General features: G+C 43.8%; 1 protein-coding gene across 2 annotated transcripts in view; it reads left to right on the top strand.

Moving 5' to 3' along the window:
• The window catches only part of FEZ2 (fasciculation and elongation protein zeta 2), a 74,082-nt gene that overhangs the window by 12,226 nt on the left and 36,762 nt on the right, over nt 1-25,094 (top strand). Inside the window, exons 4-6 of one of the 2 annotated variants that reach the window (XM_067562677.1) lie at nt 9,097-9,241; nt 16,531-16,799; nt 24,020-24,100. In XM_067562677.1, coding sequence (XP_067418778.1) covers nt 9,097-9,241; nt 16,531-16,799; nt 24,020-24,100 — 495 coding nt within the window. The remainder of the gene's footprint in view (nt 1-9,096; nt 9,242-16,530; nt 16,800-24,019; nt 24,101-25,094) is intronic. The other variant, XM_067562676.1, reaches the window with a different exon arrangement.

The raw sequence follows: 25,094 nt of genomic DNA, 5'->3' as shown, positions 1-25,094 counted from the left end.
CCCTCAGGGGCTTACGGTTGGGCCATGCCTGGCTCAACTGGTTTTAAGGCCTGTGCCGCTTGCGGCAAGGCATTCCCTGTGAGTGACCCTCACGACCGTTGCCTCGGGGAGCAACACCGCAAAGATAAATGCAGAATATGCAAGGCCTTCAAGCCACGGACCCAGAAGGAGAGGGACGCCCCCTTGAAGGCCATCCTGATGGAATCCACGCTCCAGACGGACTCCGAACCAGCGCGATCCCCTGCAGCACCGAGTGTCTCCTTGGTGCGCAGCGCCCCCCCGGCACCGGAGTCATCCCATCAACCTTCAGTGCTGAGGAAGAAGAAGAGGCAGGAGACTGCCCAAAAGGACTCCCTTGCGCCGCCACTCGGGCCAGGGACCAGTCAGGAGATGCCCCAGCCACGGGCCATAGAGAGTGCACCGGCATTTTCTCGCAGGGAGCCTCCCCCGACTCCTGGGGGTGGAGAAGCACCCCTGCAAGGGCCATCGACACCGGAGGTGTTCGCTGCGGCACGCGCCTGATGGGCATGCCCACGCCTCTGTCCCCCACTCAGCCGAGGGCGAAGGGACCGGCGTCTCGGGGTAAACCTGCGCTGGGTTGCCCCGTTGGGTGGTCAAGGCAGGAATCCAGGTCTCCCACCAGACGGTCACGGAGGGTAGAGAGTGCGGGCGCCCCTCCCAGCTCCAACTCCGAGTCGTCGAGCTCCTCGACACTGCGGCACCAAGGGTGGTCTCGAGGCTCCAGTACGAGGCAACATCGTTACAGTTCTGTCTAGCGCGGGGATTGCACTTTGGGATCCCGTACCCCGACATCGAGTCCAGCACGGCACCGGTCTCGATCCCCAGCACGCAGCCCGGCGTGGATACTGGCGCCCAACCAGACCCAATGCTGGTCTCACTCCCCGGTACGCAGCCCAGCGCGGAGCCTGGAAGCTGAAATACCTCGACGGCATCGGTCCCGGACCCGCAGCCCGCTGTGGCTCCTGTCGCCTGGTGAGCCCAAGCGAGCTCGGCACCGGTCCCAATCCTCGGCTCGTAGCCCGGCGTGCATCCCAGCACCCACCAACAAGGACAGGCGGCGCCGTTCCAAATCCCCAGCGCGCCTGCCGGCACTGGAGGAACTGCATTGGCACTGGTCCTGATCCCCGGGTCCTAGCCCGGCGCGGATCCCGGTACCGAAAGTCTCGGCACTGGCGCCTCCGGCACTGTGCCGCCACTCCGGATCCTCTGAGTCGGAGCCGTGGCAGTCACATTACGGCCGGCACAGCTCCCAATCTCCTCGGGGCAAGCACCAATACAAGACCTCGGCGCCCAGGCGGAGATCGCATTCCAGCTCCTCCAGCCACTCACCCCACCACTGGCACCGCAGGCATCGGCACCAACGCTCCTACTCGTCATCTCGGAGCAGGTCGTCGGCGAGATCAGACCGGGGCTACAAGTCTCGTCGGCTCCGCTCCAGGGGCTCAGGGTCCCGCGCCCCTCGGGACGCTTCCCAGCAGGCACCGGGGCCGGTGCCAGCATGGCCTCAAGGACCATGGCAATGGCCTTATTGGGGGCCCTGGGGATCCCAGACGGGCCAGGGTACCGTCTTGATCCAGTCATCGATGACCCAACCAGCACCCCCCCATCCCCGAGCCAGCAGGGAAAGGGCCATTCCTCGGAGGAGGAATCAGACCCTCAGGAAGGTCCCTCCATGGGGCCCCTCCTGCAGTCCTCCTCGTCCTCCCCTGACAATGTGGCCGCCAGGGACTGTAGGGCGCCAGTTCCTGACTTTAAGGCATACCAGGAACTGCTTAAGAGGGTGGCTAGCAACTTGAACCTCGAGCTCAAGGAGCTCTCCGAGGAAGAGGACCCCCTCTTTGGTGTGTCTGGGTCGGCAGGGCCATCCAGGGTTGCCCTGCCAGTGCATGAGAGGGTCTTGAAGCTGGCCAAGGCCCTCTGGCAAACCCCTGCCTCGGTTGCCCCGACATCTAAGGGTGCCAAGTGTAAATACTATGTTCCCGCAGAAGGGTTCGACTTCCTCTACAACCATCCTGTCCCGGGGTGTCTCGTGGTTGATGCCGCCAATCAGCGAGACAGGCAGGGTGCCCAGGCCAACACCCCCAAAAATAAGGACGGCAAAATGTTAGACCTTTTCCGCCACAAGGTCTACTCTACGGGGGCCCTGCAGCTGAGGATCTCAAACCCCCAGGCGCTTCTCAGCCGTTATAATCTGAACCTCTAGTCCTCCTTGCAGAGGTTCGTGCAGGCTTTATTACAAGACCAGGCGGGGGATTTTACTACGGTCATTAAGGAGGGTACAGCAGTGGCAGGGGCAGCCCTGCAGTCAACCAGTGACACAGCAGATGCTACTAGCAGAGCGATGGCGTCAGGCATCGTGATGCGAAGGTCTGTTTGCCTGCTGTCTTCTGGGCTGTCACAAGAGGCCCAGCAGTCCATCCAGGACCTACCTTTCAATGGTGCTGGCCTCTTTTCCGAGAAAACAGATGACAAACTGCATGCCCTCAAAGACTGTAGGGCTACATTGAGGTCGCTTGGGCTTTACACACCACAGGCCTCGAGGTGTCAGTCTCGGCTGCAAACCCAGTGCCAGCCCCAGCCTGCCCCTAGGCTGCCTCCCAGACCAGTTCAACCCAGGAGGGGTTGAGACAGGTATAGGCCACCTAACCGCCGCGACCACCAGGGACCCTCGGCGGGCCCTCAACAAGGCCCAGCCAAGGGGAATAATAACAAGCAGCAGTTTTGATGGTGCGCCCAAGGGTGGCACTTCTCCCGTCCCTCTGGATCTAATCCTGCTCTTTGCCTACAGACTCCGGCCTTTCTTCACCGAGTGGCGGAACATTACATCAGACCGCTGGGTCCTCGGTGTAGTCCGCAGGGGCTACGCCCTCCAATTTACGGCCTTCCTCCCGGACTCTCCCCGTACCCCGTCCCTCTTCAGGGACCCCTCTCACGAGCAACTCCTTATACAGGAGGTGGATTCCCTCCTCCGCCTTGGAGCCGTGAAAGAGGTTGCTCCACGGGAAAGGGGAAAAGGTTTTTACTCATGTTATTTCCTCATTCCCAAGGCAAAGGGGGCCTGAGGCCCATATTAGACCTCCGCCATCTGAACAAATTAATCAGACGCCTCAGGTTCCATATGGTTTCCCTAGCCTCTATCATTCCTGCTCTAGATCCAGGGTACTGGTATGCTGCCCTCGACTTAAAGGATGCTTATTTTCATATTTCGATCCTTCCTGGTCACAGACGGTTCCTCAGGTTCGTGGTAGCTGGTTCCCACTACCAGTTCTCGGCCCTGCCCTTTGGCCTCTCATCCGCCCCCAGGGTGTTCACAAAATGCGTGGTGGTGGCTCACCTGCGCTGCAGAGGGGTCCAGATCTTCCCCTACCTGGATGATTGGCTGATCCGGGGCAGGTCCAGGGCCCACGTGAGGAACAGCCTGGCACCTGCGCAACATGCACCAGACTGGAGCTGCTCATAAACGAGCAGAAGTCCACCCTCACCCCGGTGCAGTGCATAGACTTTATTGAGGCCATCCTGGACGCCCTCCAGGCCAGAGCCTTCCTCCCACAACCTCGCTTCAAGGCGATGGCAGCCATAATCAGCGATCTCCACAGGTCCCACACCACGACAGCCAGGCACTGCCTTCCGCTGTTGGGACATATGGCGGCCTGTACATATGTGGTGAGGCTGGCTCGCCTCAAGCTTAGGCCTCTCCAGGCATGGCTGGCCTCGTTGAACAGAGTGATTATGGTTCCCACTCAGGTTCTGATCTCCCTGGATTGGTGGAGGGACCCAGGGGAGGTTCTGAGGGGTGTTCCCTTCAGGGACTTGGCTCCATCGGTAACTCTTATCACGGATGTCTCAGATGTGGGCTGGGGAGCCCACATCAACAGCGACCTCAGCACCCAGGGGTTCTGGTTGGCACAAGAGAGGGGTCTCCATATCAATGTCCAGGAGCTCAGGGCAGTCCGCCTGGCCTGCAAGGTGTTCCTCAGATTCCTGAGGGGCAGAATGGTGCAGGTCCTCACGGACAACACATCAGCCATGTTCTATATGAACAGGCAAGGGGGGGCACGCTCCTCGGCCCTTTTCCAGGAGGCCGTTCACCTTTGGAATCTTGCGGTGAGGCACAACTTCCACATATCTACCTTTCACCTCCCGGGTGTCAGGAACGACGAGGCAGACCACCTCAGCAGGTCGTTTCTACTCCGCCACAACTGGTCACTGCAGTCGGAGGTGGTGACCTTCATTTTCCGCAAGTGGGGTGTTCCCCAACTGGACCAGTTCGCGTCGTCCTGGAACAGGACGTGCCCGAGGTTCTGCTCGCTCCAGGGTCGCGAGCTGTTCTCCATCTCCAATGCATTCCTCATAGATTGGACTGGGACCCTCATGTACACGTTTACCCCCATTCTGCTGCTGCCCAAAGTCCTCTTGAAGATCAAGAGGGACAGAGCGGACATCATACTGATCGCCCCGGCCTGGCCGAGACAGCATTGGTTCAGTATGTTGCTAGACCTGTCCATCGCCACGCCAATGCCGCTCCCGAAGCGTAACGATCTGCTCTCCCAGGACCAGGGTCGCCTGCTGCACCCGGACCTGGACTCCCTCCACCTGACGGCATGGAGACTCTGTGGCTGACGGAGGGAGAGAGAGAGCCTGCTCAGCGCAGGTCCAACAGGTTCTGCTGGGTAGCAGGAAACCTTCCACTCACATGGTGTACCGAGCCAAGTGGAAGTGCTTTACCTGTTGGGCAGAGTCCCAGGATATCCCACTGAGCTGTTCGCCCATACAGGAAATTTTGGAGTACCTGCTTCACCTGAAGCTACAGGGCCTAGCTCTGGCCTCCCTGAGGGTGCATCTGGCGGCCATCTCGGCCTTCCACCAGCTGAAGAAAGGGAGGTCACTATTCTCACACCTCATGTCAGTCAGGTTCCTCAAAGGGGTGGAGAGGCTGTATCCGCAGGTCCGCGTCCCGGTGCCTCCCTGGGATTTGAACTTGTCTTCACCAGATTGACAGGACCCCCATTCGAGCCCATGGCTACGTGCCCGCTGCTCGTCCTCTCCTGGAAGGTAGCCTTCCTGGTGGCCATTACATCGGCTACAAGGGTCTCCAAGATAAAAGCTTTGACCTCGGAGCCCCTGTCATGCGGGCTGACTTGAGGGGGGGGCAGTTAGTATATTGTGTGACATCAGCATGGCAGAATTATAATAATCCATGTGGAATAGGCCATGTCAGGTGTGGTTAGGAAGGTTATGATATGCTAAGTAAGCGAATATTACTTATGTTCATGTGTAATATGTGAAATGGAAGTTATAGATGTATTTGAGATATTTGTGTTTCAAATTGTGCTGCCTGGGCAACACCCCAGATAAGATGGCTGCAGAACAATGGCCAGCGTAATGGCCCATTAAGGCCTTCCCATGTGCAAGGGGCTCAGAGAAAGAAGCCAGCATCACTAATGAGTCACCAGAACCTGCTTACGTGACTGGACCCCAGGCACACCTGAAGAGTCACCAGGATTGGCCCATGTGTCTCTGGACGCCATTTTAGCTCCTGCAAATTTCACAGGCCACATGGCCAAAAGACAGTGGGTATATAAGATCAAGCCAGAGAAACCATTTTGTCTTTGCTCCTGTCCAGTCTGCAGACATACACTGATCTCTGGACCAATTCATCTTGCAACTGAACCGAAGGACCTAGACCCATCCAGGTACTGGATGTGAACCAGAGAGAATTACACAAGCCTGCAAGTCCACATTTCTTCCAGAAACCTGAAGTATATGGACTTTTAATCATTTGTATATCTGTGATTTACTTTAACCCTTTAACATTTCTCTCATGGTTTATTCCTTTCTTTTTACAATGAACCTTTAGCTTAGTTACTAAAGGATTGGTTGACAGCGTGATATTTTAGGTAAGGTCCAAACTGATATTGATCTGGTGCTGTGGCTGACCCCTTGGGGTCAGAGAGAACCTTTTAGCAAAGATCAGAGAGTTTAAGTAACTGGTCTCTTTGCTGGACCTGGTGCTGACTTGGGAGCCTGGAGCTGAAATGCAGTGAAGGGGGCTGTGGGCATTTGTGAACTGGCTTCTTGATATCCAGTGCGGGGTAATCAGAAGCAGTTCGTGGCTGGTTGGGAAGCCGGGCTTCAGTGTCACCCACCAGCGTGGGGAGAATCTGCTCTCCTTTTGCAGCCTGCCCTGACCTGACCTTGGCATTATCAGTTGGCTACCCTGGGCACAGGTCCTATCACAGCCCCCTTACACGGTCTTCTACAAAGATAAGGTCCAACTGAGACCCCACCCAGCCTTCCTGCCTAAGGTGGTGTCTCAGTTCCATTGTAACCAGGATATCTTCCTCCCCGTGTTTTTTCCTAAACCGCACGGTTCGGAGGAGGAACAGAGAGGGCACTCCCTGGACGTCGGACGAGCCCTGGCCTACTACATCGAGCAGACACGGCCGTTCCGGAAGTCAACACAGCTGTTCATGGCAGTGGTGGACCAGATGAAGGGCTCACCTTTCTCCACCCAGCGCATATCTGCCTGGATCACCGCCTGCATCAGGACCTACTATGAGCAGACGAGGGTGCCGCTCCCAGGTACTGTGTCAGCACACTCAACCAGAGCACAGGCCTCATCGGCGACCTTCCTGGAAAGAGTGCCCCTGCAGGACATCTGCAAGGCAGCGACCTGGTCATCGGTCCACACCTTCACGACCCACTACACCATCATTCAGCAGGCGAGAGAGGACGCGGGCTTCGGTAGGGCCATATTGATGAGTGTAGCTCGACGCTGACTCCTACCCACCTCCAAGGTATGGCTATTTAATCACCTATATTGGAATGGATATGAGCAATCACTCAAAATAGAAAATAGGGTTACTTACTAGTAACTGTTGTTCTTCGAGATGTGTTGCTCATATCCATTCCACACCCACCCTCTGTCTCCACTGTCGGAGTCGGCAGAAAGAATGGACTGAGGGCCCTCAGGGCCGGCGGCGCCTGATATACCGTGGCACTCCAGGAGGCGCTGAAGCCGGCCCTACAGGGCTTGCTAAGGGCAAAAAAGTTCTGGGGACCAGTGCACGGGGCGCGCACTCACCTATATTGGAATGGATATGAGCAACATATCTCAAAGAACAACAGTTACTGGTAAGTAACCCTGTTTTCCTAAAGTATTTCAAAAACTCCTTCTTATTGTCCTTAACTGTGCAGACCATAGATTTATCTTTGTCCTTCTGCTATCAACCTATAATTTCTAACTTCTGATTTATATTTATTACTTTCAGCTTCCCCCATCTTCCATTTTCTATATATTATTTTTTTATATAGCTGTCTTCACTTTTCCTCTAAACCAGGTTGTTGTTTTTTTTAACCGATCTGGCCTCCTTCCTCAATTGTGGAATTGTGGCTTTTACGACCATTCACATTTTTCTGATTAAATTCTTCCAGGTGATTTGGCTTAGAATTTTTTTCACCTGTGTGAATTGGCCCTATTAAGGGGTATGTGTGTGTATTACTGGTCTAGACTTTATTCTGCTTGCACATTAAAAATGTGATCAAGTCATGATCACTTGTTCCTAAACTACCATTAAATTTGACTTCTGTGATCAGTTCTACTTCAACTGTTAGAACAAGGTCTAGTAAAGAATTCACCTGTGTTGGCTCAAGACTTTTTGGGTTAGAAAATTGTCATCTATAATGTTTAGAAATTCCAAGAATGTTTGAGTACTGGCAGCTTGAGACCTCCAGCATATATCACTCAAACTGAAGTCCCCCATGGTCACAGGTTTTTCCACACTACACATTATAGGTAGGTGCACAAGAAAGCAGTCATCTTGTTTCTATTATGATCTGGTGGTCTGTGGCAGACACCAACTAATACCTCATCTTGTGCTTTATCTGGTAGGACATTGATCCATAAGCATTCAGATAATTTTCTTCTGAGTTATCAGTTACTCGGAAACAGGTAATGTCATTTTTGATACATTGCCTCTCCTTTTACCCACTCAGTTCTCCTTAAATAGGTTATAACTATTGATATTTTAACATTAGTTGTGTGACTCAACCCACCAGGTTCCAGTAATACAACTTGATCTTATTTATTTATGCCTATCAATTAGCAATTCCATTTCCTCTTGTTTAATTAGGCTCCTATCATTGGTGTATAGGCAAATAATGTTTTTTTTTCTCTGTATAAGAGGCATCTGGAAATTAGTAATATTGAAAGATACCAAAGTAAATTAAATATAAATGTGCACTATACAGTATAAATGTGACTTGGTAATAAAAAAAATGTGATTTTTGGGTTATAGAACCAGGAGGTTGTAGTTCCTTTTTTTGACAAGTCTCATGTTACCCCAAGTGAAATTTTATATTCAGTTTAGGGTGTCTAATTAACAGGAAGATATTAACAAATTGTAGGATGGCCAGAAAGGAGCAATAAAAATGATTAAAGGGCTGGAGAAGATGGGCTTATGTAGAAAGAATAAAGTAACTAAAATAGAGTTTTGCTATTGATGACTCAGGGGAGAATAGCTGTCTACAGATATTTGAAGGATGAAAATATCAAGGACTGAGAAATTATTTATAGTGGTATAAAATGGTTTAACTTGGTGGAATGGTCTGAAATTAAGAAAATAAAACTTAGACTGAATGTCAAAAAAGATATATAACTCATCCTGCCAAATAGTTCATGGTTTTGAAGCATAGACACCAAAGGCTTTATATAAAGACCTATATATGGCTGCAACCTTTACTTCTTAGCCATTAGAAGACAGATATCTCCACATTAATGTATAAACTTGTTATGAGAAGACCAATTTGTGCAAATAGTCCCATTTTATATTTTTAAAGAAATTTCACTATATATTGATAGGCCTGAGTCTCAGTCTCAACACTGGCTTTGCCTTGTAATACCATGTAATATGCATTTATTGGAAGAAGAATTATCTAGAAAAGGAAAATTTAAAAAGTAAAAAAAAAAAAAAAAAAAGTTGATGAGCTCTCAGTAGAACATATGTAAATTATAAGTTGTTGTTCTGTTACCAGTGATTCTCTCCCTAATAGTATGTGTTTGCCTGTTTGTTAAAGGTGATTGAAGAAATAGAGGAAATGATGCAGGAATCACCTGATCCAGAAGATGATGAAACACCCATGCAGTCAGACCGGCTCTCCATACTTTCCCATGAAATTCAAACACTCAAGAGGTCCAGTACAAACAACAGTTATGATGAGAGTAAGGGATCGTGATTTAGTATCTTGACTATATTTTTAACTTCTTGAAAATAATTAATGGGTCAAACTGTCCTATACTTAATCTATAATCCTTTCCATCTGTGAAATCATCTGCCTTTGAAAATGCAGGCAAAAAATCTTGAAAGGCAAAGTAAACTATATATGATGTATATGAGAAACATAATTGACTTCAATTAAAAAACCTCATTAAGCTTAGTAAGCATGTGTTTGCTTAGAATTGAATATAAAACTTTACCTTTGTGGTATTTAAAACAAAAGCAGCTATATTAAAGTTTAACATGCTAGTTTTGACTCCCTTTGCAGGATAGGTATTAAAGCAACTATATCTTTGTTAAACTATTAACATATTAATTATATAGCATGATAGAAGATGCCTGAGAGATAGATGCACATTAAAGCTAGTGTACTGTATTTTTCATTTAGAGAAATGAACTAAGGTTAATGGGCTCTTGAAAGATTTGTAGAAGATGAAGAAAAAGTTCTTCCTTGATTTTGTTTCAGTTACTGTGGTTTCTCTGTTCCGGTATAAACAAGAGAAGAAACAGATGAACAGTTATTTTCTGTACTTCTGCAACAGCATAATGAGTTTGACTAATGCAATTTCTGTTAAGGGTAGTTATGAGAGTTTTACCTTTACTTTCATAGACCCTTTTTTTAAAAGCTTCTGGATATTTTTGGTTCTTCAAGTAGATGCAGACATATGCTCCACTTAGATGTGTGCGTGCCCAGTGCTGGAGACCTTTGCCTAGCAGCACCCATAGAGGGGCGGCACTCGTAGCCCCTGGCTATATGAGGCAGCACCACCCTGACCCTCCTCAGTTCCTTCTCACTGCCTATGGCTGGAGTTGGAGCTCTGTGTGGTTGTAGTCTCGCCCCCTTGCATTTAGTCTTAGCCTAGTTTATTGTTATATAGTTCGTGTTAGTAGTCAGTAGATAGTATTAGTTGATAGATAGTGTTCACCAATGTTGCCCTCATCGGGGTTTAAACATTGTCCTTTGTATGGCAGGGCTATCCCCAACAGTGACCCCCACATATGGTGCTTGCATTGTCTACGCAAGGCCCACCTTAAAGAGCATTGTTCAATCGGTAGATCATTCAAACAGCGGAGTCAGGTGGTGCAGGACCTGCACATCAAATAGTATCCGCTCGAACAGGCAACGTGACCTGATCTGGTACTAAGGCCCTCCTAGGGCCGAAGTTTGCCCTCTGGTTCAGAAAATATGGCTGCCTCTTGTTCTGGGGCAGGCGCCTCTCTGAAGAGGTTGGATGACCAATTCTGAGTCATCAACACCAAGGAAGAGGTCTCATAAGATCAATCTAGACCACTCCAGGTCACAGGGTGACTCCTCTGCCTACCCAGGAAAAGCACGGACCGGCAAAGGACTGTTTTCAGCTCATGGGATGGCATGGGTACCTCTGACCATTCCCCGGTACCAAATGGGAAGGACTGAAACCCTTTACTGTTGACTCCATTTCCAGCCCCCAGGTGTCCGTTGAGTCTGGTACCAACTGTATCCGCTGCATTGATGTACCAGGCTGCGGTGGACTCTCTCTGCCTTTCCATTCCATCCTTGCCGCTGGTCCAGGACATTCTGAGGCTTGCGCCTTCGGCAGCTCCTCCAGTGGAGTGCACCGCTGAATCTTCATGCACTTTGGCACCGCATCCAGACACTCCCCTCTCTGTGGTGGGCATGGAGCTGGTACCAGAATCGGTATGGGGGACCTTAGCACTGGGATCCTCTTTTAGCTCAGCTGTATTAGATGCCACAGATGCTCCCATGGTGGCTTTCACCACTTCCGATGCACTTGGGTGCTCCGATGATGCTGTATCTGTCAGGATTGACACTACCTGTCAGCATGCTCAGTACCAATGGTACTGCCTGCATCTGGGACAACGGTTCCTGCCTTGTTCTGGGTGATGAATGAATCAAACCACCTATTGGCTCCTATGGCTGAATGAAGAGGAAGAGCAGTTGCTCGGTGATTGTCCAACAAGTCCTGCTCAATAGCAGGAAGTCTTCCACTAAGACAGCCTACTTAGCAAAGCGGAAGAGGTTCTTGGTGTGGTCCTTGGCTTGTGGGACCTAACCATAAGGGGTTTCCATCCAAGACATCATGGAGTATCTGCTATATCTTCAGAAATTGGGCCTTGCGCTCAATTTGCTGAGAGTTCATTTGGCAGCAACATCAGCAATTCATCATCTTCTTCAAGTGAAGTCATTTTTTTTCCAATGCCATGGTGTCGAAATTTCTGAAAGGACTTCTCGCTTACATCTTCTGGTCCAGTAGACGGTCCCTCTGTGGGACCTGAACACAATTGTGGCAGTTCTAAAAGGCCCTCCATTCAAGCCCCTTACATCCTGTCTACTGCCCCTTTTGTCTCAGAAAACCGCATTCCTGATAGCTGTCATGTCGGCAAGAAGGGTGTGTGAGTTGCAGGCTCTGATGGCTGAGCCGCTTTACACTCAATTCTCCAAGGACAAGGTAATGCTGCAACCATCCACAAAGTTTTTATCCAGGATTGTCTCTCAGTTTCAACTGAATCAGAAATTGAATTTACTAGTTATTTCCCTAAGCCTCATTCCTCCCTGAAGAAACAGTACCTCCATACTCTAAATGTCAAGTGATGTCGAGCCTTTTATCAAGACAGGACTAAATGGTTTCATGCTTCACCTCACCTGCCATGTTATATGCAGATTGCATGAAGGGGCAAGCTGTCTCAGCACAGACCATCTCTAGATGAATAACATCCTGTATTAAGACTGCGTATGAAATAACTTCGGCTACGCCTCCTCAGCAGATACAGGCTCACTCTGCAAGGGCACAAACAAAGTTGATAGGGTTCCTCAATGACATTTCCATACCAGACATTTGCATGGCGGCTATGTGGTCATCCATACATAAACCATTATGCTACTATCACTTTTTCCAGGGCAGATTTGGCTTTGTAAGGGCGATCTTGCGATCCCTAGTTCTGTAGACTCCAAGCCCTACCTCCAGATAGGTGACTCACAAGCAGTTCCCCAAAGTGGAATACCCATCTGCATCTAGTCGAAGAAGAAGAAACGGTTATTTGCTGTAACTGTGGTTCTTTGAGATGTGATGCAGACTTGTATTCCACAACTCACCCTCCTTCCTCTTTGCATCGGAGCCTCCTTTTATGGGATTTTATGGTGCAAAGGAACTGAGGGGGTTGAGGTTGCACCAACTCATAGCCGGGGAGGGGCCACGAGGCACGAGCACCACCCTTCTATGAGTACTGGTTGGCAAAAGGCTCTGGCACACTAGGCGTGCACACACCTAAGTGGAATAAATGTCTGCATCACATCGTGAAGAATCTCATTTATAGTAAATAACCGTTTCTTTTACTCTGTGCCAAAGGAAAATACTCTATTCCCTTCTTTTTCTTGCACAAAAGGAAGACTTGTTATAGTTCACATTTAAAGTGTGACCGTGATATATTCAATTGCAGTTAAATGAAACTCTTGACTAAACAGTATTTGGTTATGCCCCTGAAGATTGTGTTTTGCTGGCGGGTGCTTCAAAACTGCGTTCTGGGAAAAATCACGGACCCAAAAAGTGGCTATCACCACATTATTCTGGTTTTGCTTGGATTTAGAATGCTTACTTCTGCTTTTTGGGTCTATATTGTCCAAAGCCTCTCCACAAAACTACCTGGTGTTTGGCAAGATGGCTTGCTGTGTTTACTGCATTTCAAATTTAGACTGCAAACTCTACTGTCCTGGCTGTTCTCTGGCAATCCCAGGCAGCGTTCTCTAAGGCATAGTTTCTCAGCCTGTGGTACGCATACTCCCAGAGGTATGTGAGACACAGGCAGGGGGTACCTGGGGAAAAACAGAGTGAAGGGGAGGTGGGCGGCAGCTGCCGACTTCTGGGGAAGCCTGGCAGCAACAGCCCCCTTCCCACCCAGTCCCAGCTGGGAGGCGAGCGGCAGCCGCCAGCTTTTGGGAAAGGTGCGCAGCAGCTGCCTGCTTCCTGCCTGGTCACCACTCCCAGTTGGGAAGCAAGCGACAGCCCCCAGCTTCTGGGGAAGGCAGGCAGCAGCCCCCTGCTCACCGCCTGGTCACAGCTCCCGGCTGAGAGGCGGGTGGCAGCTGCTACAGTCCCGGGAAGCTGGGCTGCAGCCGCCTGCTTCCCGCCCAGTCCCAGCTCCCAGGTGGGAGCCCAGTGGCAGCCTCCTGTGTCTCGCAAGCTGGGCTCACAGCAGGGGTGGCAACCACCCGTGCCCAGGCTCCGAGCCGAGGGACAGCCTCCAGTTCCCCGGCTTGAAGACAGGCAGCAACCGCCTGCCCACATCTTTAGGTCCCAGCCAACGCGGAAGCCTCCTCTGCCCCAGCTCAGATTGGGTGGCAGTTGCCCACCTCCTGGGCTGGCAGCCAGGCAGCAGCCGCCTACAACTTGCCCAGGTGGCAGCCCCCCTCCCTGGCTCAAAGCCCAGTGCCCAGAAAACTAGTCAATTTCACTTCTCTAGCTGAGCAGTGAAATTGACAACTATGACAGCCCCAGATTTCACCAGTTACTCTCCTTCCCTCTCTCTCTCTCACCCCTTCCTCCTCTCAAATCTATGGCAAAAAATTTGGCGTGGCACTTTATATTCCCCAGCATTGGCATGCCACTCAAAGCCTCCATCTTTGGCCAACATCACTTCTAGCCCAGGTACATACTTGAGTTGCACATCCCTTGTATAAAGATGGTAACCCTACCCACACTAGATCTGACATCTGTCATATCACTTCCTTATATACTCAGCCCTTCTTCCAACATATGGCTCACATTAGTCTGTAAATATAAAATCCCATGGAAAATTGAGTGTTGGTACTTATTGAAATTTTCAGAAGCTAAGGGGTACTTGCTACTTAAAAGGTTGAGAAACATGGCTTCAGAATCTGCATTTCAGGGATGGAGAATCCAAGGCATAAACTTCAAAGCCTACTGAAATCAGGAAACATTACTTCCAGAAGATCCAGGTGTTCTCAGAGACTTTTTGATATTCAGAATTGCTTTGTATTTCATATGCTATTAATTTTGCTCTCCGTTATGAGTTACTCCTGTCAGTTAAATTTTTTATGGATGAACAGTCAGCTTTGACCAGCTGATGCCTTCATTTGCATTGAAAAATCATGTAGTTCTGCTTGGCCAATGCCTCAGAATTCACTATGACATCTTCTCAGGCCATTGCTCCACAGAAAGCAGTTATTACCTCCATTTCTTGTGTTGGAAGCTGCTTCAGAATGAATCTGCATTTGAGAACTTCACTCCCTTTTAGTTGCCATTTACATCATCAGAATGCCTTGATCTAGGCTGGCATCTTTATTTTGCTTGCACTGACAATCAGAATTGACTTCACTGAATGTTAGCATTCCTGCAATTTTTTGGATACATTGGGGCACCAAGTTATTCAGAAATTGATTGACCAATTGATTTACCAACCAAGATGCTATGCTACAAATAGAGGCCACACCCAACATGTGGAAAATGTAGACAGTTTTAAATCCTGGGCAGTTTAAACCACTTTAAACCAAGTGGTGTAAGCCTAAAATGCTTTAAACTTTTAAAGTGGGTTGAGGCTTAAGCTGGTCTGAGGATGTAAAGACTGCCCGTTAGTCCCTTGCCAGAGTGAAGAGCCATCCACTGTATGCTGACGAGTTCCCCTCTAGCAAGGGAATGATGAGCTAGCTCCAGTATAATTTCCCACTGGGTGATTGAAGAGATTGAACCACATTTCAGCTATATCCTCTGCTGCTTGCAGGAGTTGTATTCTGTTGTACTTGTAGATATATTTAATTTTTTCAGCACCTGTCCATAGCTCTAGGCAGTTTAACAACCTTAAAACAATTTTGTAACAATATAAAATTAGTATGTACTTGCTAATTGAACCTGACCATACAGTAATATCCATCTCCGTCATCTCACTATATGCAACATATCCTTCAGGTCTCCTCTTTGACCAGTTCCCCATATGCCAGTGAAAAAGATGGGCTTTGTGGCATGCCTACATGGTGACAGATTCCAGCTCTGTCAAACTGAGGTGGGGGGAGTGAATTCTACAACCAGAGATCTCGTGGAGGATATCCCTTGATCAGCATCCTCCCTTTTAAATGAAGCAAGTTCTAACTTGAGCATGTCTGCTGATTTCTCTTTGTCACACTACTACCTGAGCCACTTGGGATCCAGTAACCCTCCGAAAATGCAAACCTGTGTTGCAAATGGTGGATGTACTCCCTCTGTCAGTGATCCAGTATAATTTTCACTATTGTATTTTGGTGTTTCCCCCAGCTGACTACCATCACTTCTTTTTTGTATGGTCTGAGTATGTCAGCTAGCCTTCATCTAGCCCCTGTTTCAAAGACACAAGGTTATCCATTCTCACACCAGCCAGAACAGAGAAGAAAAAGACATGGAGCTGTGTATTTTTGTCATACTAAATATATCACAGCCCTGTTTTCTCAATAGCCTTCCAGTGACAGGATGTTGACAATGAAATGGAGAGGTGACAAAATAGACTATTGTACCAACCCTTTGAGAGAGTCCTTGGAGCAAATGAGCAGTTGCCCAAAACTACTGTGTGGGATCTGTAAGAAAGGAGCAAAGCAAGTTGAGTGACTCATCTACTTTTGCTAGGATTTGCAGATGTCAGCAAAATCTTGTGGTCACTTACAAAAGCGTCTCACGAATTTAAAAGAATCAGCAACATTATCCATAGTTAGGAGAATTTCATCAACCAACGGAACTTACAGTTTCTGTATCATGCCAAGCTTGAAATGAGCAGAGTCCAGAAATGACTAGAGGTTGTCCTGCCATACATAACTTTTTCAATGGCTTTTCCAAGAAAGAAAGAACAGACATAAACTGATAGCCAGATTGTCAATGTCAGGAGGTGGTTCTTGTGCGGTTTTACCACAGTTTCTTTAGGGGATAGCTGTCACCCTATATTTGCAGATTGTTTAACTTTTCACAAAGTCCTGGGGTAATCAAAAAGCTGTGGTTATTTTCTCATTTTCGTATTTTAATAGAGAATTTAAACAAAGCTCATGATAAAATTGTATCCCCACAAAGCACCCAGTTTGTTCCTTTTAGAATTATCTAATGCATCTTTTTAGCTGTGGAAGTGTAAATGACCAAATCTCTTGGGACAATTAAACTCTTGAGATAATTTTTGTTGGTAATCTCCCATGCCTAAAAAATTGATACTGCTTTTTATACATTATGCAGAACATCTCACTTTGTCTTCATTTTTTTAAAAATAGGAGTACAAAAACTGTCTGTTGCTGAATTAAATGAACTACTAGAAGAAATTGAGACTGCCATTAAGGATTATTCTGAGGAGCTGGTACAGCAGTTGGCTTTACGGGATGAGCTGGAGTTTGAGAAGGAAGTGAAAAACAGCTTCATTTCTGTCCTCATTGAAGTACAAAACAAACAGAGAGAACACAAAGAAACAGTAAAGAAGAAAAAGAAGCTGAAAAATGGTAGTCCTCAGAATGGCAAACAAGAAAGAGGTCATATGCCTGGAACAGTAAGAGAGTCTTTGTAGCTTCTTATACAGAGAAACATGCAGAATTCTGTTGGTTTTTTTTAACCTATTAATTCATATTGTACACTTATCCAATGAGGAAGTAATAATAACTACCTCTCACTCCTAGTAAATTATGTAGTTTTCCCCCTTATCTTCAAGTGTAGACAATGCCCAGCTCTTCCCATTGAGACTTATGTTGCTTTTCATGATTCCTATTAGACTTTTAGCTTTTTCCCAGCTTCTGAGCAGCAACTTTATCACTTGCACTCTGGTTCAAAATCAGTTGTGTGCTGCTTATCAGAAAGGTGGTCATTGCTCGTACCTCTCTATATATTCTCCATTATTTTGACTGTGTAGGCAGTAATATACTTGTCACTGTTAGACACAGAGGAGGTACAGTATTGTCATTGATAAAGCTGTACAAATTTTGATTAATCTGATGGAAATTTTGATGCAGATTTTATAGAGAGAAATCCAAACCCTATCCTGGTTCCACTGAAGTGGCAAAGTTCCTGTTAACTGATATGAGAGTAGGATTGGGCTCAAAGTTTAATAGCACAAATATGCAAAGACAAATTTGGTTTGCTCTGTATAAACTATGCCAAAGGAAAAAAGGTTTCTGATGGGATTAGAATAATAGGCGTTAGAGATGGAAACCTATTACATCATCCAGTCTAGATTCCTCCCAATGCAGTTGCTTTCTTTATAATATTATTTTCTAATACTTTTTCCAGTCTAGGGTTAAAAGACCCAAGATAGCATTTTACTGTATTGCCACTGTGATGTGATCCAAACAGATGTCACATTACTTCATTATTTTAATTTTTAGGGTGCCAATATACAATAAATACTGATTTTGTTTACTCCCCCTTATAGTTTGTTTAGATCAGAATGCAGTAATCTGTGTAAGCTTTAAATCAACAGTAGAATTTAACCCTGTGGTTAATTGTGATTTACAATCTGAATAATTCTCTTTATTTCTGTAGCTCATTCCACTGGGAAAGAAAAGGTGCATTCAAATTTCACATTGCAATGTTATCAAACTGTTTGATCTGATGACAGAAGAAGTACTTGTCAGAAGTTGTGCATAGTACTGCTTGCTAATGAGAGAGGAGGAAGGAAAACATAAAAAATAATCTTAGTAGTTTAGCACACCATAAAATAATGGAAATTGAATTCAAATAGTAGTAGTATAATTTTTTAGTAGAAAGTATGTGCTGTCAGATCAAAATTACTGTACATGTAAAAGTTGTTAAACAACTTTAAGGTATGCTCACACAATTTACTTTAAGGTACACTTGCACAATTTACAGGATCATATAAAGATCACAATTTTATCTGACTCAAAACAAGATAAAAAACACCTACCCTGAGGAACCTAGACTGACACACTTTTTTAATATTGTATTTTGTTTTTTAATTCTGAAAATGCTAAATAGGAGTATTACTTTGTTTCTGGTGTTTTTTCTATGTCAGTAATAGCAAATCTAAGTGTATAAGGTAACAAAAAATACACTGTATAATAGATTAGAGAATATTTTTGAAAAATTAATATGCTGATATGGTGCCTGTGATGAGGCAACTAAGCAATCTACATTAAAATTAGATTAACCTGCCCAAATGTATATCTAATTCAAACCATATTTTCATCTTGCAATTTACAGATGAAAGGGATTAATTCCCGGTGAATACAGTGGAAACCATTAAAAAGTCTATACTGATTAAGTTACTACCACACTTACTATCTCCTTTAAAAAAAGCAGAAAAAAACTGTGGTAGTGTGATGTCACTGTTTGATGATAGTTGACAAATGCTGACTTTTTATATAGCAACCACTCTACTAAGAATAGGAGCAAAAAAAGAGTTACAAGCAGAAAGAAAAGAAAACAAGGTTAAAGATGCAGAAAGTCAGGGATAAGCCTGCTGAAAATAATGGGACTTGCATCATGCCTTTGACTGAGAATTGTCTGACATTTACTGTGTATAAGGAAAGAGAGCAATTGTAACTGCTGGGAAGGTTCATAGGGCAGGAGGCAATTGCTTAACTACTTAGGTCCTAGGTAATGAAGGGTTTATTATAATAATAATAAATACTGTAAAGAAGAACTGGGTAAATAATAATAATGCTGGCACACTGACCCTCTAATCTAACACAGGTTTAAAGCAGCACACTTTTAAACTGTTGGCATTGGGTAAGGGATTCACCTTCTATCAAGCGTTGTATTAATTTTTCATTGAGCAGTAAACTATTTCAGAAGTGACTTGCATGAGTGTGTGTATATTGAGTAGCCTTCCTTGAAGGAAGTTAGTTATGTAGATCCACTCTTCTGGGTTTTATCCTCATGAATGAGATTCAGCAGCTGAACAGCAAGTGAAATAATTTGGGCACCTCATGAGAATCAATCACATGACCTGTGGATGCATTCTACACCATCTTGGCCTCTAATTCTCAGATCTCTTTCTTCCCAAGGGGTATAAGAGCTTGGATATTCAGTCACACATCTCCTGTTGCTTTTAAATTTTATAAATTGTGATGTATAATATTAGTACATTGTCTCTCTTTTCTTAATTATTTTATTTGACTAAACAAGATATCCTTTAATTCTGAAACAGCTTAATTTAAAAATATTGAAAAGTGATAGTTCTTAAGCTTTGTTGTACTGACAAATAGACCTTCAGATTTGAGTTTTCAGTGGTTTAGAACCTCAGTGTTCAAAATGGCTGATTCCAGCCACTACCAAGAAATATTTGTCCTCCTCCAATATGACTATCCTTTGGTTTCAAGAAAACTGCCTATTATAGATATTGTCATAATCTATCTCTGATTTCCGGATTTCTATGACATTGACATGGGAAGAGATTGATGAAAGTGGTCAGTCATAATGTGCTTCAGAAATGTTTGTGTAACATTGTGAAGACACTACATTCCCCACATTTTGGAATGTTCCTGTGATATCTCAGTCATTTTGCTCCCTGTCTTTTGTTCTCTACCCAAATGACACTTCATATAGGAAGTGTCCATAACTTGTTCTGCTTACCCATAATCAGTTACTAGGATGTCACTAAATCAATATTTGCTTGCCTTCTGCAAGGTTTTTCTCCAAAATTACCTGTGGTGGCAGCCATTCTTGATTTTTTCTAAACACAGTAAGCTTCTAACATCATCAAGGCTACATCAGAAAAAAACAGAGAAAAAATTAGATGAACCGTGTTAATGAGAACCTAAGTAGATATGACGAAGCTTTTAGATGAGCTTATTTGCAGATCTCCTTTTTTGTGTCTTGGGGCATAGCTGAACTCTGACTTGACTTTTAGGAGCCTCAGCTTTTGCTTTCTGATCACACCATGTTGGGTGACTTCCCACTGGGAGACAGAGGCTTTAGGCTGGTTCTAGATCAGTTCTTTGAAGAGTTTGTGAATACACAGATGGTCAATTTTATCACTTCTTAATAGGCTATTCATATCTTACTAAAATGCAGTAGTATGTTCAAGTAGCTTTCTTTCCAACACTATTTGTGTATGCAAATGCAGTAATTGTGCACTGAGATTAAGCATGTGATTGTATATGCGTATTGTACACTCAGTTGCCTGTCTACATTTTTAGACCTGGTAAATGTCTTAATTAGGATCCAACTAACATATGTGAGATGAATGTGGAGCAGTTCACACCTTTCTTGAAGTTCTTGTTTCAGTCCTAAAAAGAGCTACTTAAGTTTGAATTGAGAAGACTGTCTTCCAGGCAAAAAGGATAGAATTGTTTTAATGAAACCTTGGATTATTTAGAATCTGAATGTTTGCAGATTTACCAAAATAAGTTTTATAATTGATACAGATATTCTTATCAGCATATCTATATCCACTTTAGGGTTCAACAGATTTTAACTATATCAGTATCTAAACAGGTATAATTAAATCAATATAAAAACCATGTAGACAAACCCTTAAAGGTGAACAGCTGAAGCTAAAGGGAAAGACTTGTTTTTGTGAGGTAAGAAAGATAGGTCAGAGCATGAATGTTGTCATTGTTTTTAAGCAAGGGTATTAAGCGAATTTGACAATTGTGTGTAAATGGCTAAAATTTGAAAGACTATACCAAACATAATTAAATTTCACTCTTTTTATACACCAGTAAATTTAGCAAAACTCTAATCTCAGAAAGAAACAGCATGTGTGAAAAATAAATTCCTTGTATAAAATGGGTTTAGCTTGCTTTTACTGAGTGTGAGATTGGAAATTCAGTTAAAAGCTTGTACAAAATCCACTCCTTATTGGTTCTTTATCATGGGATCGCAAAAGGTGGTATTTTAAATTAACTTGTGTGGAAGAAAAATAATTATCTGGAGTGGTTCAAATTTCTGTAAAGTGATTCAGATCCATTCTCAAACCTTTCAATTTGGAGTTTCAAATAAATGAACTTAATATTTCCACATGTAGGTACACAGCCCCTGCAATGGGACACTTTCAAACCATGTTCCCTAAAGTTAAGTTCCTAAATCCATATTTAGACACTTAAATAGAAGTGGCTTGTTTTTTCAGAGATGTTGAGCAACCCCATATTCCATTTACGGTAATGAGGACTGCAGGTGCTAAGCACCTTTGAAAAAACTACTGTTGAGATGTTTAAATAAAGATTTAGGAGACTAAACTTTAGGTAACCATTTAAACCTGGGCTAGATTCCTGGAGAGATGCCCCTAACATTTTTATAGGCACTTAACAAATGGGTCAATCTTCAAAATTGTATTTTCAAATTGTAAGTACAAGCAATTTTGTGTGGAAAGCAAAGAAGTCTACTATTGTTAAAATGCAAAAGCCTACAGTAATGCAATGGTGTTTTACATGTAAAGACAAAAATTGGAAATATTAAGTTCTCATACTATAGCAAGAATAATTCTATTGCAGATATAATCAAATATTCTAATTCCTGTTCTGCCTTTGATTTGCAGATAGTTTTTGGGCAAATAGCTTTACTCTTTGTTTCCTTGATCTGTAAAATGAGGATTAAGGTGTTTTTGTTTTGTTTCAACCTACTTAACAGAAGTACTCTGAGATTAGTTTAATGTTAGTTCAGGACTTTGAAGATGTAAAATTGTGATGTTCTGGGGTTCACCCAGGCCAGTAAGGGGCTCAGTTAACATCTGCCATGTAAGCATAGATGTCTTGTGGCTATGTAGCTTCAATCTGGGTTAGGGTTAGGGCTCTGCCGGCAGCTGCCCACATGTCTCACCGTGTTTTGCCCAACCTGGTTGCTCATTGCAGGCTGACTTTAGTCTCTTTTAGCTTTGTATTTGCCCCAAAATCATCCTACTGCATCGAACGGGTTCCTCTTACTCAACCCTCCCAGAGAAGTGATAGGTTCATTGCCTTTACTGAGACAGTAAAACACTCCAACCTGCTAGCTTTCTAGAAGCACAAATTTTACTTACACAGCACTGATGATTTACAATGAAAACAAAACAAGTTGATCACAAATGAGCTATGGATTAAGTTATACCAGGTAAAAGGGATAAAGATAGAAATGGTTACAAGCAAAGAAAAGTGAAACCACACATCTAAAAGACTAGAACTTAATGTAGCATGATATAGCCTTTGTTCAAGATGGTTTTTCTTACCCACAGTCGCCTTTCCAGCTTTTGCTGTCAGGACCCATCATGGAGATCAAATTGCTTGGTTACTTTGTCTCCTAAAAGGAAGAATAAAGATAGAGTCTCTCTCTGTTCCTTTTATCAAAACGGGGTGTCTTTGTCTTACAAGTCAGGAAGCCTTTCTGGGGATTCAGTCTCCTGTGTCTCTCTAGGGTTCAGGAGCCATGTTAATTCAGTGTGTCTCAAATTCAGAATCAAGATAACCTCTGCCAGTTTAGCTTTATGGCTTTGTTTACTGCCAATATATATATTGAGAGAAACCCACATTCCTTTGTCTAAGACAGACCTGTTTATCGCCTTCACCTAGGCTAGGTGGTCTGACCTTAAACATGTTCTTGTACGTCATACAAAGGGAATTCATAACTTCACATATAAGGTTAACACATGGATTCTACAATGATATTAATAACCAGCTTGTTGTTAGCTTTCATATGATACCTCACAAGGCATATTTTATACAAACATCATTGCAGTGGTGTGTATACAGTGACGCCTAGAGTCACAAAAATATTTTAGTATATTCCAAAAATATGAATTAAGGTGCCTTTGAGAACCTTCACTTTTTCATTTCCTGAATGAACTTACATTCTTACAAACTTAAATGCTGTGTTAATACAATGTTAATGCTTCCTTTAAAAAAATGAAACACAGGGAAATGTACATGTGTAATAAATATATGCTATATCACAACTCTCTATGAATATCCTGGGATTCCTTCCTTTTTAGTTTTAATCAGCTTCTGAATTTCATGTGTGAGTCTGACTCTCAGAAGTGTGGATCTGTTAAAGAGTGGAATGAAAACAATGAAAGGACAGATTTGGTAGGATACATTTTGATTATTTTTACTTGGCTTCCAAGTGTTTCTAATGTTCCTTGAAATTCATATGTCTGCTTAGTTAACTAACTTTGTGTACTTTATGATATCAGCATAATTCTGGGAATACAATTTATTACTGTGGTTAATTGTTGCTGCTGTTGTAACAGAGGAAATACAAAAGCATAACATTCTTTAGGATAAAAGTAAGGGCGGCTAATTTTAAAAAAATGTTTTTAATTGTTAGTACATAATTCATCAAAACATTAAATGTCAGCAGTATGCCTTTAAATATGATAGTGCTTGAGTAAATATTTTATAAGAGGGGCTGTCTCAGAAATAAACTTTGAAGATCTTTATCAGCCTATTTACAGAATTTCAAATACTTTTCATTTTTTAAAATTTTTGTTCTTATTTAAAAATGTCTAAATCTAGATTGAGTGGTAAGGTATACTTATGTATAAATAAGTGGCCTGCCATATAAAGATTTTTACTTCTGACTCTGTGCAGAAAATATTATGAAATCAGGTCAGTTTTATAATTTTTAGGGTTATTCATATTATTAATCATAAACCTCTCTTTAAAAGCTTTCTTCTGCATATGAACAGCAAACAAAGATGTTAAAATATATAGTAACACATTCTATAACAGCTTGTCTCTGTCATTCATCTGACTTATGTTGTCTGGGTAAATGCTCACTAATAGTCTTTGAACTTCTTTCTCTGTCCTCTTCTTTTTTCTGCCATGTTTTTGCTACTTTTAGCGCTTCAGCATGGAAGGGATCTCAAATGTCATTCAGAATGGCTTCCGCCACACATTTGGAAATTCGGGTGGAGAGAAACAGGTGCTGGGTTATCCTCTCACTTTTCCTCATTCTTTGCTTGATTCTACTGTAGAAATGAAGATCTTGAAAGCTGGCAGCTATAGCATGTTTAGTGCTCAGATTGAAAAAATAACTTATGTATGCTAACCCCATCCTCTCCTACCTTCAGGGTGGCATTTGGCCTATAGTGTCTTTTTCTCTCCGCAATGGGTAAAGGCCAGTCTTCATGTGCATGAAATAAATGCACTGAAATAACAACTTCCTCCAAGGCTTCATTTCACATCCCAAAATAAATAAATATTAGCATAATACATGCTTGAAATGTATTGCATGTATATAAAACCCACTTTAGAAAGATGCATCAAATTAGAAACTTCACTGCAGTCTTAAGCTTTAATGAAGGAGGTAAGATATAGTAAGGAGAATGGTGCTTGCTTCTTTAATGTTCAGAGCCCATTCTTCTGAATAACAGAATTGCATCTACAAAATTGCATGTATATCTTTACACCTTTGACAGTTGCATTATGTTAAAAGCAGCCAGTTGTATGGAATACAAATATTCTGAATATAATATTGTATTCAAAGGTAAGTTTGTGTTTTTATTAATTTAACTATTAATAAAGAAAATAAAGAGCATAGAATAGCACTATTTAGGATAATGGTTAATATTTTATGTCAATGTTAAATATAGATCTTTTATCTTTTATTTCAAAATAGTATTTAATTACCATATTTTAATTTAGATACTGAACTGTAATGGTACAAAAATTGTTTGACTGTGTAATGTATTTTTAGTATAATATTTATTGATATTGATAAACAGCAAGATTCTTAAAATGTAGTCAAGTTGAGGCTTTGTTTAACTCTCTAGATTATTTCTCAAAAACAATTAATTTGGGATCCATTCTATCCTTCCTGCATGGAGGGGAAAAGGCCCACTGAAAATGTTGAAGGTTGATTTTTATGGAATTTCCTTTCCATTTCCCTTCAAAGGAGAGAGATATCTAACTAAGCT

This window comes from Emydura macquarii, unplaced genomic scaffold, assembly GCF_026122565.2.
Source record: "Emydura macquarii macquarii isolate MOO-44397 ecotype Brisbane River unplaced genomic scaffold, CSIRO-AGI_Emac_v2 contig_2457, whole genome shotgun sequence".
Classification (NCBI taxonomy): Eukaryota; Metazoa; Chordata; order Testudines; family Chelidae; genus Emydura; species Emydura macquarii.
This window is presented reverse-complemented; position numbering and strand designations above follow the sequence as displayed.